A 17,708-nucleotide genomic window follows, 5' to 3' on the forward strand; every position below is an offset into this window, starting at 1 on the left:
AGCTGAGTCCTCAGCAACACACAATGTGAGCTCTAACGGATCGCCCAGAATCTGTTTTTAAAACGTTAACTATTCGAGTCAACCCGCAAATCATCTCAGGAACCACCGAGTTGATTTTAATGAAATCCCCAGAAAGTAACAATTTCGTGTTGCTCTACATCTGATTAACTGTTGGAGCAAACTCAAATCAAGATGGCCGCTACAGCCAACTGAACTTTGAGAACAGAAAAAATGAATTAAAGTCCATTTTCCTGATATTGCACTAAACATTGGTGTAGCAGCTGAGAGTCAACCACAACACAACAGTTTATGAAATCTTGCAATATTGCGAGGGATTACTGTGTTTTCTGGCGTATAAGTTGTAGTTTTTTTGAGTTGTCAGTCCTGCGGCTTACATAGATGGTTTAATATTCATAACACAATTTTAGACTGACGATTTAATTTTCCAAGAACTGCAACAGCAAGTCTCCCTGTGCACGCTCGCGTCACACAGCTGGTGCAGGCAGAGGAACACTAGAGCTCATGGCTCCGGCCACGATGGATGGATGAATGGATGGATGGATGGATGGATGGATGGTGCCGCTCCGTCCAGGCGAAATGAAGCTGTTTTGACCATTAAAGTGCATTTATTAAAGAAAAGTTAAACTGAGACACAACGTTGCTATAATGTCGAGCAAACAAATAAATGTTTTTAAGTGTTAATCTTGTTAAATTTCTAAGAACTGCAACAGCGAGTTCTCCCATGCGCGCTCGCTTTACTCAGCTGGTGCAGGCGGAGGAACGCTGGAGAGCTAGCGGCTCCGGCCAGCCACTCAGCAAGCAAGCAAGCAAGCAACTAACTAACTAACTAACTAACTAACTAACTAACTAACTAACTAACTAACTAACTAACTAACTAACTAACTAACTAACTATCTATCTATGTATGTATGTATGTATGTATGTATGTATGTATGTATGTATGTATGTATGTATGTATGTATGTATCTATCTATCTATGTATGTATGTATGTATGTATGTATGTATGTATGTATGTATGTATCTATCTATCTATCTATCTATCTATCTATCTATCTATCTATCTATCTATCTATCTATCTATCTATCTATGTATGTATGTATGTATGTATGTATGTATGTATGCATGTATGTATGTATGGATGGATGGATGGATGGATGGATGGATGGCGCCGCGTCACCCAGGCAAAATGAAGCTGTTTTGACCATTAAATAAACGCATAATAAACATGACAGATCAGCAGTGATGCATAATAAATGCAACTTATACGCTGAAGTGACTTGTGTTTTTCTCCTTTTTTTGACTGATGCGACATATACGCTGGAAAATACGGTCCCTACTTCCTTAACAAGAATTGAGCTAAATGACTATATCCCTGCCATTTCTCATCATATTTGTATGAAAGTGTAGTATGTAAGGTGGCGGGCCTTGTATGCGTTGCTCCAAGGAACTCGTGGCATTTCATTTAAAATTGTGAATAAAATGATAAGTCCCATTAGTTTTTATTGCAGGAGCAGATCTATGGGATAATAAAAATGCTTGTGGGATAAACAAAATAACAACCCTGTCTATTAAAAATCAAGCCACACAAAGACCCCCCTCATAAAGCCCCCCCGGTTCAGAATGCCTTACACAACAGATGAAGAGTCATTGCCTCCTGTGGGATGCAGCTTGTTCATCACGCGCAGACCTAAAAAAAAAAAAGGGTCACCCTTGGATCAAAAGATCCTTTCAGAGATAAGGACTTTCGCTAATTCATCGACATAGTTTTGGCTTTTTCATAACCTCAAACATGTACACAAATATTGACTGACTTTTACACAATTCATTAACGCGATTACACTGGAAATAAATAAAAAACCAGACTGGCTTGTGTAAGATTTCTTCCACTTAGCTGAAGCTAAATCTGTGGATTGTACGAACACAGCTCTGTGTAACAGACACATTCATTAATAAACATGACATTCTACAGAGCTGCAGTTTTTAGTTTTAAATTCCACACTAAATTGTTTTCATCCAAGACTCTGTTAATTTACTACAGTGGTGCCGTTTTATTATGCGCATTACTGTTCGCCTGCTTGTTAATAAAATATAAAGTCCACTGAATGCATTTAAATAACAACCATCAGTAGTAATCACTGGATGTTAATCTACAACTGATTAACTTTTGAGATGAACTGATTCAAGATGGCCACCACAAATTGTCCTTAGCTTACACTGAAACGGTTAGAACGCAGAAATTGTTGCAAAAATGAAGCTAAAATTTGATGTGGTCATAGCCGAGTCGTTCACAACACATCCCTTAACTCAGGGGTGCCCAAACGTGTTCATATGTGGGCCCAAACTATCCAGATGAAAGAACTCGTGGGCCACAAAACTCCCAACGAGAACATTTTGGAGAAACAACTAATTTTGGTGAAGAGTTTTAAATTGTTGTAGATCCAAAACATTAAAAGCTTCATAAACACTAAGCTTATTTTTATTAAAAAGGATTTGTTGGGTCTATGTTTGTTGTTTTCTTGTGTTTGGAAAGTTCATTGTAGTTTGTTCTCAGCAGCAAAAAAAAAAAAAAAAAAAAAAAGAGTAATTTGACTAAGTGTCCTTGTAAAAGGAGGTCGATCAGCCTTTTGGACCATGGACGACCCAAAAGGCTGATGGAAGTTCTGAAAAATCGTCCAGCTGTCAGTCGCTACAACAGATTCATAGAAAGTTTGATAAAGTATGCAGATGATACCACTTTATATTTGTTTAAAAATGTCCATTTTCCCTCTTGATTATTTTATCAACTGCAATATTTAGACAAGTTTTATGAATCATCATCCAAAAGTCTTTCTGGTAAAGATATTTGGTGCTTTGTAGCATGAAGTGAAAATAAAAAGATTATATCCAAATGTTTGTATTTTGTTTAATATTGCTCATTTTGAGATTGTTTTTCATCTGTTTTGCTGTTAAACCTAAATATTATATAAAAAGGATTACCAACTAATCTGCAGAGAGTCTGCATCGACCTCTAAAGCCTGCAGGCTAAAATGATACCATTCTTAAACTGCAGCTGTGGGCCGCACAAAATCACTCCAAGGGCCACAAATGGCCCTTGGGCCACACTTTGGACACCCGTGTCATAACTGATCTATGGTGTATATGCTAATCAACTAAATGACTGATGATGAAGGTGTTATAATATACAGAATAATAAAAAAATAAAACATGTAAAGCATGAAAAATCTTTTCTAGTTTATTTCATTCTAACAGTTCAGCACTCGTACTTGCACAAACAATCTTTAAAAGAATCAGAACAGTTTCAGCACAAAACGTCCACTTAAATAAAACCCATTTCTAACCGTAGATTCACAACATCACTTCAGTCCGGGGCACAGTTCAATCGGAGATGAACACCACTGGTGAAAATGACCAGCGTTTCTAAACACACAACAAAAGGCTTGATGCGTTTGGACGGGGGCTGAAACTTCAGGACGGGATGATCAGCTGCGCTCAGGACTCGCACTCGCACATCATAAATAATCTAATGTGGTTTGCAGACGTGCCCATCAGTGGAATAACCCGGGATGTATTCTGACATGACAGAGTGTGGAGAGACTCGGCTCAAACAAAGCCTCTTAAGAATCAGAGGTTTAAAAAAAAAAAAAGCAACCATTTCAGAGAAGGACAAAAAAAACAAATGTCTGCTGGGTTTGGCAAGAAACTGCCCCGAGCAGTCTCCTCTTCCTCCACACAGCAAGAAAAATTCAGCACCTCCTGCTCTGCCCTCGGGTTAAAGCTTGTGCGCAAACCAGACGGCCTCCCCCCGGGCTGTCTGGTTTCTCGATGGTGTTGAGTGTTGAAGCCTGCAGGAGGGATGGGTGGGGGGTGGGGGCTCTGTGGATCCATGCCTGCGTCTTTCTGTCCATCTCCGCTGGTCTCAGTAGCTGATGAGGGCACACCTTACTCGTGCTTGCCCTTGCTTTTAGGTGCGCCTTCGTTCCAAGCCACGTACACAAACAGAGCCAAAACCACGTGCACGGCGAGCACGGCCACGATGGCCGCGTAGAAGTAGCTGTCGGAGCTCGACATCTTCATCGCACCTGAGAGGACCAGAGTTAGTGATGAGGACAGGAACTGCTGTTGTGACAAATTATTTTTTTAAGTGAAACAATTAAAATATTTGCATCTTTTATTACATAAAAAAGTCACATGTATCAGGGACGGGAATGTAAGGCAAAGAACCTCGCTGAGTTAATTTAGGTAATTATTTGATTGTTCTTCTGCTTGGGACTTGTTGAGAAAAAGAGTTTACTTGAACCAAGTCCTGAAGATGAACGTCTCTAATGAAACAGAACTAGGAACGTAGGTCGACCCGTAAACTGAGAAGTTCCGCTTCCAGCTCAGCTCCCTCTTCACTACAACAGACCAGAACAGAGTCCACAATACTATGGAAGCTGCGCTGATCTATCTGTCAATCTCACGCTCCATTCTTCCCTCACCCTTGAACAAAAACACAAGATACTTAAGCTCCACTTGAGGCAGAACCTCATGCCCAACTCGGCTGAGGACCATGGCCTCAGATTTGGAGGTTCTGAACCTCATCCCAGCAGCTTCACACTCGTCTGTGAACTGTTTCAGTGAGAGCTGAAGATCACCGGCACGATGATCTCATGCAGTTGTTTGATTATATTTGGATTTGAGATGTTTGAGGTTTGGGTCAGTGCTTAGGACTCGTGCTCCTGAAGCTAACCTTAAAGCTACTTTTCCCTGCTGGGGGAGGTCACTGCCATCAAGGAGGTAGAGGTTTGTGATTAAGCCAGGCATTTTGGGTTTTAATGAGCTGTACGCCATAATCATCAGTATTAAAACAATTAAAGGCCTGAAATATTTCAGTTGGTGTGCAATGAATCTGAAATATATGAAAGTTTCATTTTTATCATTACATTATGGAAAATAATGACCTTTATCACAATATGCTAATTTTTTTAGAAGGACCTGTATAAATGACAGGGCTGAGATCAGAGTCACATGAATTTTGAGCATTTTTAAATATTCGGGAAAATAACAATTGCAGGACAAATGTTCTTAAATTGTTGCCAAGTTACTGTGGGAAAACAGAACCTGTTGAAAGCCCTTATGAATTTAGTTTCTGTAATTCTAGAGAGTTACAGTTGTATTTTTTGTGACGTGCCTCCTGTTCAGTTGTTTGCGACTAAAGAGAAATGTGTGTATTTGTAACGTGGCACTGCTAAATATTGCTAAATAAAATGTGCATTAAAGTTTAGTGAAAAAAAGCTTCACAGGAGGTTGCCTCCTCTCCTAACATGAGACTGTGTTGGGTCTGACAGGTGTGATCAAACTCCCCACATGTCCTTGAAGCAGGTATGCTCTAATCCCTGAACACTAGGACAGGTGAGCTCACGCATTTGGCTCAGATTCCAGCGGTCAAAAGTCATATATCTGAGCAAGGATTAATTTAAAAGGAAAATAAGAATTTGATTCAACTCTGTTCTACATTCTGAGCAACTTTCACAGCAATCTGTTGACTCAAAAGTGCTTTTTGAAGCCACTGAATCAGGATGATCTGATCATGAGGAGAAATTTATGTCTTTTTTTATTTCTCTAAAATTATGAAACTTCTTTATTTCTAAACTAATGTCAACAAAATTGGTATTATTTACTTAGCCATTTAACTGCATTTTATAAAATTAAGTTTTAATGCAAGTTGAGAACTTTTTTGGGGAACATTGCTACTTGAAGGGGGTGTCTGTGTTACTCGTCTCAGTAGATAAAAAGAATTACGCGCCTAGTGCAGTTTACCTCAGCCGACTGAGCGTTAACAGATCTGTGACGCCCCTAGATGTCCGACCTGCACCACTTCTCCAAATCATGCTATCAACGCATAAATACACACAAGCTCCAACATCTCAGTGCAGATGGTCTGAGGTGAATGCTGCAGATGGAAGTGGGCGCCAAAAGAATACAGATAAAATACAGTTTTGCAAGTCATGCATAAAATAAATAGCCATTATTTTCACTTATTGGCTGTGCAAAACCTGACCGCACAGCTAAGCTTGCTGGTGGCTTGGTCACAGGTATTACATGCAAATGAAATAGGCCAATTTTTCCAAAACTTTCTCACAATTTTGAATAAAAAAATTCTCCCATCAAGTCAAGGAAGAAACTAGCTGTAGTCTGAAACGTGTTTTGTGTCTAAGTACCACACAGCAATCTAATGTAGAAAACAGGCATTTTATAAGTTGGTCTTTAATTCTACTTTCAATAAACCCTGACTTCACGACCTAAAACTAAACTGAGGGTAGTTTTATGGATGGAGCGTTGCCCTACTAGAACCCTTCAAATACAGCGGACGTAGTATTAAAGGAAATACTTTTACCCTCAAAGATGTAGGCCTTAGATGTGAAGTACAATCCAATAGGCAGCGTGACCATGAGGATAGTGAAGAACAGCAGTGTCTTCAGGGCTGAAACCAAAGAGCCTTCATTCCTGCAGCAGCACAAATTCACATTTAGTAAAGAGATAAACCAACCGCGAGCCTTCTGTCGGACAGCTGCGGGACTTTACCAAACCCAACGATGTGGGGGTGCACCTCGGTCATGATTAATGTCGGGTAGTAGTACTAGGACACATTAAAAAGAGCTCTTTCATGATTTACAGCCTACATGTCCAGAACTGAGAGACGCGGCCGAGCGTCAACAAGAGCTAGCTTCTTGCTAACGGTCGCTAACTGATGAATTAAAAGGAATAAATGTTCTCACCCTCTAAAAATCGGAGGCGGTCCAGCTGAGGTGTCTAATGATGCTCGGACATTTCCGTCCATGTCTGCCTGGATATGAGGCAACTTACAAAGAGGGAGGTAAAGGTATATTAAGATAGTTTCTGGTATTATGAGCTCACAGTAAATCCTGTCTTCCTGTGTGGCCACGGGACCGTCACGTGATGAGATCAGGTGCCAGTTAGTCTCGCGAGATTAGAAATGTTATTTTCATTCATTCAACCTTTATTTAGACAGGTTAATCCCGGGACTCATACCAGAGAGACCTGATTATTATTTTTTTTTTAAAGATGACAACTGTGAATAACAACGACAACAATAGACTGTCACAAAAGAGTCATATAATTATTATTTTTATTTTTTTTACAAATCAAAACAAAATAGCAACCAAAAGGACAGCCAAAAGGAAAAGTAACAAAAAGAAAAAAAAACAGCTAGATGATAAAGCGGTGTAAAAAACTAAAAACAGGAACATGTCTGCATTGGGTTTTGCCAGGAACTTAACAGATGTTTAAAGCCAAAGAGGTCAAGGTCAAGATCTTCAGATCTTTTTGCAAGATATTCCAGGAAACAGGAGTGTAGTATGAGAAGGCCCTTTTGCCTAGTTCAGTCATCAGAGGGAACACTGCATGTAATAATGTTCTGGGAGCGCACGCTGTAGCTGCACGCACACAGTGACATATAGGAGGAAATGTATGAATGCAGCAGACCAAGAAGATGAAAATGTATCAGTGGGAGAGTCTGCGGGAAGTTAATGATGACCAGTTAACCAGTGAATACAGGGTGCAGTGGTGGGTACGGTAGTTACAGCCGGTTATGAATCTTAGTGCACCATGATACACAGCATCCACCATCTGCAGGGTGATTGTAGGGGCGTTCATATAGATAATGTCACCATAGTCAATGGAGGGAAGGAAAGTCACAGTTACAAGGCATTTCCTAGCATTCAGAGTTAGACAGGATCTATTTCTGAGAAAGAAACCCAGTTTAACTTTCAATTTCCTTACTAGGTTTTCCACGGGAAGTTTAAAGGAGAGATGTGAATTAACCAAGATACCCAAATATTTATAGGAATCGACAAACTCAATAGGGACACCATTCAAGGATAAAATCAGAGGAAGAATTGCTGGGACTGACTTCCTGTTTGAAAAAAGCATCCCTTTGGCTTTATCGGCATTTAGGACAAGTTTGAGACGGAGCAAGTCTGACTGGATGATGTCAAAGGTAGATTGCAAAAGCTGGAAAGGCTTAGAAACTGTTTAAGCTCGACAATAAACAACTGTGTCATCAGCATAGACATGTAAGGATGCATCGGGAATGCTCTGACCTACATCACCTACGAAGATTGTAAAGAGGGTGGATCCTAAGACTGAGCCTTGTGGTACGCTATTGCTGACTGATAAATAACTGGAGTAAGTATAATTGCACATTGCCTCCGATCTGAGAGATAGTTAGAGGACAAACCAGGATCTGAGAAACCAGTTTCTGATAGCTTATGACACAAGATGCCATGGTCCACAGTGTCAAAAGCTTTAGACAGGTCTAAGTAAAGTGCAGCACAATAATCCTTAGCATTCAATATTTCAACAATGTCATTAAAAACCTTCAGTGAAGCAGTCGTTGTGCTGTGTTGTTTCCTGAAACCAGATTGATGGAGAGGTAAGATGTTAAATTCAATTAAATTAAATTCAAAAATACTTTATTAATCCCAGAGGGAAATTATTTGTTGTTGTAACTCGTTATCCTCATTTCATTAAGAGATGTTATAGATGCTGATGCTGTAGACAGGAAGGATCTCTTGTAAAGGTCCATCCCACAGTGGATCCTAAGAAACAGGCTGCAGATGCCGTCCGATCCGTCCACCCAGACTCGGCTGGCCTCTCGGTTCCCCTGGGCTGTAGGACTGCTCGAATGCCGGGCAGAACTCCTCCTAGAGCGATGGCCACTCCTCCCAGCAGTCTGCCGAGCTCCTCGTCACTGCGGACAGCCAACTGTAGGTGCTGAGGAACAATCCTGTCCTTCCACTGTCATGAGCCGTGTTTCCTGCTAGTTCCAGGATCTCAGTGGTCAGGCACTTGAGCACAGCTGGCAGGTAGATGTGAATGCGTCCACAGAACATCCTTTTCAACTCATTTGAGATTTGGGGCTGTAGTTGAGATATTATTTGAACTTTTGAGATGTTAATCAGCTGCTCCTGGTTGTACAAAACTGCCTTGTTGCCATGGTTACGCATCATAACAAATGTCCAAAACTAAAAAAGTTTCAGTAAAACTCCTTTCAGCTGCACATCATCCGATACCAGAGGAAACAATCATCCAAAAAATGTGTTTTACATCCAGAAAAACAGGAATTAAAGTTTCCAAAAACAAAATCTCAGAATGAAAGTAACAGAGCTGCTCCAACATGCAGCCACCTTGAGCTGTGCAATTCTAGAACACAGATAGCTAGATACACTGCTGTCCTGATGTGCCTGATGGACCGTAGTGTGAGGAACTCTGTGAACTCTGCTGAGGTGAACTGGGCCCCATTATTCATTGTAACAACATTGGGAAGGCCCCAGCATCCAAACAGATTGTTCAGGCAGTCTATGATGGTGTGTGCAGTGATGGAGCTCAGTTGGCAAACCTCAGGCCACTTCGAGTGAAGATAGTGAACAACCAGCTGGTAGCGAGCGTGGTGAGCAGGTGCCCCGTGAAGTTCCCCACAGATGTCGACTTGAATATGTTCCCAAGGTGAAGATAGCCAAGGGGTCGGAGTGAGAGAGGCTGTGGCAGGCTGGCCAGTTTTCCCACTCAGAAGGCAGCAAGCACAGTTACGCACCAGCTCCTCAACATCAGAGTCTACAGGGCCACCACACCACGTATCATGGCAGTGCTGCTTCACCTTGACCACCCCCAGGTGCCCCTCATGTACCATATACAGTACTCTGGCCCTGAGAATTTCTGGAATGACTGCCCAGTGATCATGAGCTAGGCACATCGCCCCCAGCAGGAGAGTTTGTTGCAGAAACAGTAATAGGGAAGCACCCTGTCATCCACTTTGGTAGGCCAACCATCCTGCACATAGGTGCGGAGCATTGTGAGTGTATCATCCGCAGATGAGGCCTGCTGCAGCTCTGCCAGGGTGACTACTGAACTGAGAGGCCCAAGCAGGACATGGACCCAGTCTTCATTGCTCTCTGTGTTTGATGTTGCTCCGCCCATCTCCTTTGTCACTGACACAGCTCTTAACAGGAGATCGACCACTGTGTTGGCCCGCCCAGGCATAAACTCCAGACTAAAATTGTACTGGTTTAGCACCACAGCAGTCTCATGGGCCTGTGCCCAAAGCCTTGGGTTGCCAACAGTGCTGTCAGCACTTGGTGGTCTGTGCAGATGGTGCATGGTCTGCCATACAATAGACATGCCAATGTTTGCACGCCCACAGGCAAGCCAAGGCCTCCCTCTCCCCCACCGAATACTTCTGCTCTGCTGGAGTAAGTGCACATGAGGCGAAAGCAACAGGGTGTTTCACCCCGTCATGAATCTGGGAGAGCACAGCACTTAGTGCCACCCCAGAAGCATCGCAGGTGACCATGGTGCGAGCGGTCAAGCTGAAATGGGTCAGCATGGGTGGGGACGTGAGCTATTGTTTGATGATCTGCACAGCGTCATGACAAGCTGGTGTCCAGTCCCACGTGACGTCCTTCCAAATAGTGCCAAGGGGCTGTCGAGTCTGAGTAGTGTGGCATGAATCTGAGGTAGTAGGTGGCCATTCCCAAGAAGGAAAACAGCTGGGATGGTGACTGTGGGTCCAGCAGGGACAGAATGGGCTCAGTGTGGGATCGAATTGGGGCGATGCCCTCTTTCGAGAGCCTGAAACCCAGAAACTCGACCTCCTCAGCCCCAAATATGAACTTCTGAGAGTGTGACCCCATGCTGACTGAAACACTGAAAGACCTGCTCCAGGTGAGCATCATGCAGTGTAGTAGATGGTGCATGCACCACCACGTCATCTAGGTAGATGGAAACACTGTGGATACCAGCCAGTACCAGTGACATTATCTTCTGAAAACAACTTGGGGCTGATGAAAGACCAAATGTCATGCTTTTAAACCTGAAAAACCCCACATGCGTGACAAATGCTGTAAGGTCCATACTGGCTGGCGCTAGAGGGACCTGCAGGTAGCCATTCCGTAGGTCCATCTTACTTAAGACAGTGGAGCCGTGAAAATGGCTGGTGAGTTCCTCAGCTGTAGGTAGGGGTTACTTATCAGGTACGATGGCTTTGTTCACACCAGTGAGGTCCACACAGAGTTGCAGTCTCCCCCCCTTTTTCTTGGCTATCACTAGGTTAGATACCCACGGTGAAGCATTGACAGGCTCTATGACGTCATCCTCCACCAGGTGATACAGCTCGGCCTCCACAGCATCACAGAGAGCCAGGGGAATGTGCCGAAGAGGCTGGATAACAGGACAGACTGACCAGTCAACCATAGGCTGGTGGACAAAACCTGTCATGCGGCCCAGTCCGCTGAACAATTGTGGGTAGCGGTCGGGCCAGGAGGTGGCGACCTGCAGGACATCTTGGCCCTTAGCATCACTCACCGCAAAATCTAGGGCGAGGAACAAGACTAGGCCCATAATATTAGCTCCTTTCTGGGTGATACAGAACTTGGCGTTAGGCGCAAATTGCTGATCATACTTGACAGGGAGGCAGGCCACACCCAGAGTGTCGATGGGAGAGTGGTTGTAGCCAAGCAGGGGTGTAGTTGCTGCTTACAGATGTATATGACTGAAAAACTGGTCATATGTGCATTTGTTCAGAATTGACACTTTGGCCCCTGTGTCCACAAGGAGCGGGATGAGCTGTGCCCACATGACATGTGCAGAGCTTGAATGATGGCTGCAGAACCATAGTATGGTGAGCAGAAGAGGAGTGAAAGCAGCATGCAAAATGATTCAACTTATTGCATTTACGACAGAGTTTCCCATGGGCAGGACATGACTTGTCTCTAGTAGCATGGTTAGTGGAGCCACAGTTACCACAGCTCTTGGCCCCACTCCTACTGGGCCCCCTGTCCACTGTCTGTACATCCAAATTGCCACTTGGCCCGTCAGCCCCCTCGACAGCCTATGTGTGATGGACAGACGGTGTTGACGATGTCACCGGCTCGTGCACAGCGCGACCAATTTTTTGTGTCTCTGTTACGGCCGTTTCTAGCTGCTTTCCAATTACTAGTGTCTGCCAGCGTCATGGAGTATGGTTCTAGTTAAAGTCTCTCCCTCAGTTGGTTACACAATGTTTTTTGTATTAGCTAATCAACTATAAGTCCATCCTCCAATGCCCTGAAGTCACAGAGTCCAGCCAGCTCGTGTAATGCTGAGGCGTAGTGGGCGACAGACTCACCCGGCTGTTGAGTCCTCTGATGAAACTCGAAGCAGTGCATCCGCCAGCTCCGTCCGGAGCTGAAATGAGCCCTCAATGCGACCATGGCGTATTTATTATCCAATAACATGAGCGTGGCAAAAATTTGTTGACCCTCCTGCCCAAGACAATGGTGCAGGAGCGCACACTTCCTCGCTTCTGCCAGCTCAGTGTGTCCCAAAGCCAGCAAATAATCATCAAACAACGTCAGCCATCTGTGCCAGGGGACAGCTGGATCACCGGGGACAGGCAGGAAAGGTGGTGGTGGTGGTAAAGCAAGTTTGGACATCCTCGTCTGTCAAATGTAACGTCTGCAGATGACTCAAAACCCACACCATGTCGCTTCGTTTAACTAAAACGTTTAACTTTATTTAGTATCTAATTTGAATGTTATATTAGCATGAGTTATGACTAATATCAGACAGATAAAAAATATAATTTTTTTAGTCTTTATTTTATTCCAGTAATACTCACCATAACCATATCACACATGCTAAATACCAGTAGTACAAGATCCATCCATCCATCCATCCATCCATCCATCCATCCATCCATCCATCCATCCATCCATCCATCCATCCATCCATCCATTATCTTTACTCGCTTCTTCCTTTTCAGGTTAGGAGGGTCACTGGAGCCCATATCCAGCAGTCATTGTGCAAGAGGCGGGGGACACCCTAAACAGGTCTCCAGTCCATCACAGGACCACATAGAGACAAACGAGACAAACAACCATTCACTCTCTCACTCGCATTTGGTCTTACTGGCATTTAGACAAAGATGGAGATTGTGAAATAATTGCTCTACAGAAGTGAGGCTAAGTTGGAGAGTAAATGCTGCAGAATGAATAGAAAGGCCACGTGAATATAAGATTATGGCATTGGTATATAAATTGGTTTGGGAAATCCCAGCAGCTTTAACTACCTAATTAATGTAAATGAAGAATAAGTTTGGGTCCATGATGGAACCCTGAGGCACACCCTTGGAAGTGAGTAGTGGTTCAGACAAAGTATTTTCATTTTTTAGTTTTTGGATTAGGTTATTGCTGGCAAACCAATCACAGCATGTGATGGACAAGCCAATGAGCCAGAGTAGAAGAGTCTTATGATCAACTGTGTCAAAGACTTTAGCAAGAACTGCTTCCTCTGTAATGCTAAAATAATGTCGTCAAAGACTTTCAAGGTAGCTGACATGCACCTATGTCCAGACCAAAATCCAGATTGCAGATCTGATTTGAGGCAGAAAGTGACATACGTAGCTGTTTATGAACCAGCTTTTCCAAGATTTTTGCTAAATATGGTAATATTGGTCTATAGCAGTTTGGGTCAGATCACAGCTGATTTCCAGTTGGAAGAGAAAATGGAGAGTTTGCAAAGACATTAAAAGGTTAAATATTCTTGTGATGGGAGCAGCAATGTTATGTGTTGATGCTTTTAAGAAAATGTGGTCACACATGCCAGAACCAGCTAATTTATTTGGATTCAGCTTGTAAGTTCATCTTGTACTTCTTAAAGGGAAATTAAAGCATGTTTTTACAGGGAGCTCTGCTGCTTGTCAGAGTCAGAGTCAGAGATTCTTTATTGTCATTCGCACCTCATGTGGTACATGTGGTGGAGCGAAATTATGTACACGGGGTCCCAGTTACATCCAACAATAAAATGTAAAAGAAAAACAATGATAAGATCTAAGATATTAACTAAGAAAAACATCAACTAAATATACACTAAGCACCATTAACATAAAAACATCACGTCGATCATCAGCACAAACCTGAACACGAGTCCGTGCAAGCAGATAAGCACGTGTGAACACACCAACATTGAAACAGATCAGCAGCAACATTGAAACAGATCAGCAGCAACATTGAAACAGATCAGCAGCAACATGATGTGATTTTTTTCACAGTGATTATTCTGGTTAGAGATTCATGAGTCTAACAGCCTCAGGGTAGAAGCTGTTCCTCAGTCTAGTGGTTCTACACATAATGCTCCTCGACATCCTTCCTGAGGGGAGAGGGGCAAAAAGTGTGTGTGCTGGGTGAGTGGGGTCCTTCATGATGCAGGTGGCCCTCTTCCTGCATCTAGAGGTGTAGATGTCTGTGATGGTGGAGAGACAGACTCCAACAGACTTCTGTGCAGCCTTCACCACTCTCTGCAAAGCTTTTCTTTCTGCAGCTGTGCAGCCTCCATGCCACACGTTGATGCTAGAGCACAGGATGCTCTCCACTGCACACCTGTAGAAGGAGGTGAGGACTGAGCTTCCCAGACCAGCTCGTCTCAGCCATCTGAGGAAGTAGAGTCTCTGATGAGCTATCAGGCTGGTGGTGTTGTTGCTCCAGTGAGGTTGTCATTCATGTGTACATCCAAGTACTTGTAGCTGGAGACCACTTCCACCGCAGATCCTCTTATGTTCAGGGGGTGTAGGTGTTTTTGTTCCTTCTGAAGTCTACAATCATTTCATTTGTCTTCTTCACATTGATGTGAAGGTTATTCTCTTTGCACCAGCTCTCCAGGTGTTCCACCTCCTGCCTGTAGCTGGACTCATCATTGTTTGTGATGCATCCCACCACCGCTGTATTATCTTCAAACTTTACAATGTGACAGCCTGGATGGGTAGCTGCACAATCATATGTGAGCAGAGTAAACAAGAAGGGGCTCAACACACATCCCTGAGGAGAGCCAGTGCTGAGGGTTATGGTGGAGGAGGAGAAGTTGTGGATCCTCACTGACTGTGGTCTGTTTGTTAAGAATCCTATCATCTAAAAGTAAAGCCTTATATTTACACATTCTAAATTTTGATGACTGTACATTTATTGCATTGAATAAAGATGTTAATTCTAAAGAAAATAAGTACCGTAATTTCCAGACTATTGAACGCACACAAATATAAGCCACACTCACTAAATTAAAAATAAAATAAATAATTTTGTACTTATATAGGCCGCACTTGTTTATAAGCCACAGGTGTCCATGTTGTAACATGAGATATTTTCACAGAAAGATTTTTTAACTTTTAATTAAATACATACACAAATATGTACAGTAAGTATTTTTCTTAACAGTGCCGGTAACATGGCTGGTAATAGAAAATACAGTAGACTACCAGGAAGTCATTGATCGTGTAGTGAACCTGATCTGACCCTGATGACCTCAAATCTATCAGATGGACAGAGACTGTTATTTTCATTGATCTGAATAAGTCTGAGCCATCTGATGACTTTCTTTCTTGAATTAATCAAGCAGAAAAGACAATCCTCTATAATCATTACTGTTTTACAAATGTTTGATAATCAAATTGTGTTAGTTCCATTCAATGCTTACAGGTTGAAAAAGAACTACTCATTTTATTTTACATAAACAGTAAGTAATGATTTTTATTCCTCATTCAAAGAAGAAATCAGGTTAATATGCATTTCTTGATTTTCTGTCTTCAATGAGCAAGCTGTCGTAAGTATGTGAAAGTTGAAGCTTCGGTCAACTAAATGTTTACTGAAAATGGGATGTCATGTTTTACTATTTGGAAAGATACAACAGAGTGAGGCTCCAAAAAGTCTGGTATTCTGCAATAATCTTTTCTGTATGTTGAAAACAAATTCATTCCCTGACCTCGACTTTTGATAATACCTTACGTCAAAAAACACACCTCTTTCTGGTACATCCACGAATCAGAAAGCTCTAAATTGAACCGGAAGTCGACCCATTTAAAATGTGGCAACTTCCCAGTTCAGGTTAGAATTTGTTAGAATTCATGGAGAATTCATGGAGAATGGTGAAGTGAATGGAAGAGAATTCGAGAATTCAGGAGAGTCAGAGACGTTTGGAATTATAACTTCTGTTTGAACAACCCACGCACGACTATCTAAGGATTTCAGCAGCTCTCAACGGAGACGCTGAAAGGTCTGGAGGATTCTCTATCGAGCTGATCTATCATCAACCAGGTAACGGTCTCTTCTTCGACTAAAGTGTACCGGAGGCGAGCTGAGATCTGATGAAGCGTGCACGTTCTGGTCTACAGATATTAATTCCCTCACATAGTTCTCTGTAAGATAAATCTCCATTTCATCTTAAACTCTTCTCTCTCTCACAAAACCAGTACAGATATTTTAGAAATATCTGAAGCAAAGTCCTCGTTCACCGCCGAGTGATCGATGCTCATTTTCTGTGAAACTTGTCTGTTATTATTTTCATATTTTGCCAAATTAATGTAAATGTTTGATGTTAAACTTTGATTCTGAAAATAAATGACCACATTCAGTTGATGGGTCAAAGATAATAACGTCTCTCGTTACATTTTTGTTAAAATTCAATGCACGACTTACACAGTCAGAAAGATGAGGAACTCGTGAAAAAGTATGCATATATCTCATATATTTGTCATACTACAACTAGTGACATGTACCCACGTGACTCACTACAATCGCTAACTTCAATATGAATCCCATTAGCCTGTAAAAAAAAAATCCATGAATTAGCTGCAGCGTTGGATAAGCTGTGGTGTTCAAAGCCTGTGAGAAAGTAACGGCTTAAAGTCCGGAAATGATGGTAACTGAAGCTAAATGATTCCAGCATTTTAAATTGATTGGCTCTTATTAACATTAATTATTTTGTCTTCTTAAACAAAAACAGCTTGTTCAGACTTCAAGTTTCAGACATCTTGAGTTGTTTCAGCTTTAACAAACCAAGCTGGGCTGATATATTTTTAGAGATGAGACGTTTTTCAAGGAACTTGTTAAAATAAACCATAATTGTTCAAGTCTGTAAAAATTCAGTAGCAGAGCCTCGAGACTCAGACTCCACAGGACTGAATAAACACATTCAGATGGAAATAGTTTTTCCACCCTCATGCAGCTCCTAAAAAATTGTTTTAGGTTTTGTCCAGCAGAGAAACACTTTGTATTATACCTTATTTGGTTAAATCGTGAATGAATCGTGCGAATGACAATAAAGAAACTCTGACTCTGAATGTTATTGTTAGTTTATGGTTTTCTAGGGGGGAATCATAAATGTTTTAATATCTGTAATCAAAACTGAAAAATTAATTGGAATGAAAAACTAAAACTGCTTGAAAATAAGATCTATATGACATAATGTAAAAATAAAAATATGGAGTAAAATGAAATGGAGGAGAAAAAAGTTTCTTAAAATCGGTGCTTGTACAGCTGTAGAGTCATTTCCTCCATTTCCTGAGAAGTTTACGTTCAGTGTCAGTCGACTGGCTGGGTTTCAGGGTGGAAGTCTCCCCGGCGGAGTGTCGCTCCAGTTGGCTTTTAGTCCACGATGCCTCAGCAGGTCGCCCAAAACACATTTAATTTGAAGAGACTCTTTGAAAGAACCAGCCAGAAGCAGGAGGAGGAACAATCCAGTGATGTGTGTTGAAATCATCCTGCTTTTCTCTGGCACTTTTAAATCCTCAGTCATGATTTGCATTTAAAAAAGGGCTCAGAATGTCACCCATGCCAAAAAACGCAGAGGACTGTCGCTGTGAATTATATATATTTTTTAATC

At 42.1% G+C, this 17,708-nt stretch overlaps 1 protein-coding gene across 1 annotated transcript; it reads right to left on the reverse strand.

Annotated features, from left to right (window-relative positions):
- Positions 1-3,703: 3,703 nt before the first annotated feature.
- On the reverse strand, positions 3,704-6,964 carry vma21 (vacuolar ATPase assembly factor VMA21). Its single transcript, XM_037675917.1, has 3 exons — positions 6,782-6,964; positions 6,400-6,509; positions 3,704-4,102 (listed from the first exon to the last, which is right to left on the reverse strand). The coding sequence occupies exons 1-3, from the start codon at positions 6,841-6,843 to the stop codon at positions 3,963-3,965; spliced, it is 312 nt and encodes a 103-aa protein (XP_037531845.1). The 5' UTR covers positions 6,844-6,964; the 3' UTR covers positions 3,704-3,962.
- Between the last annotated feature and the right edge of the window lie 10,744 nt (positions 6,965-17,708).

Source organism: Nematolebias whitei, chromosome 4 (genome assembly GCF_014905685.2).
Source record: "Nematolebias whitei isolate Nwh7 chromosome 4, NemWhi1, whole genome shotgun sequence".
NCBI classification, from domain to species: Eukaryota; Metazoa; Chordata; class Actinopteri; order Cyprinodontiformes; family Rivulidae; genus Nematolebias; species Nematolebias whitei.

Excerpts from the sequence above, each read along its gene's own strand:
- vma21 (XM_037675917.1), bottom strand. The coding sequence starts at position 6,843 with ATGGACGGAAATGTCCGAGCATCATTAGACACCTCAGCTGGACCGCCT. Across the intron at positions 6,510-6,781 it reads CCGCCTCCGATTTTTAGAGG|GAATGAAGGCTCTTTGGTTT; the intron begins GTGAGAACATTT and ends GTGCTGCTGCAG. Across the intron at positions 4,103-6,399 it reads TAAGGCCTACATCTTTGAGG|GTGCGATGAAGATGTCGAGC; the intron begins GTAAAAGTATTT and ends TGGTCCTCTCAG.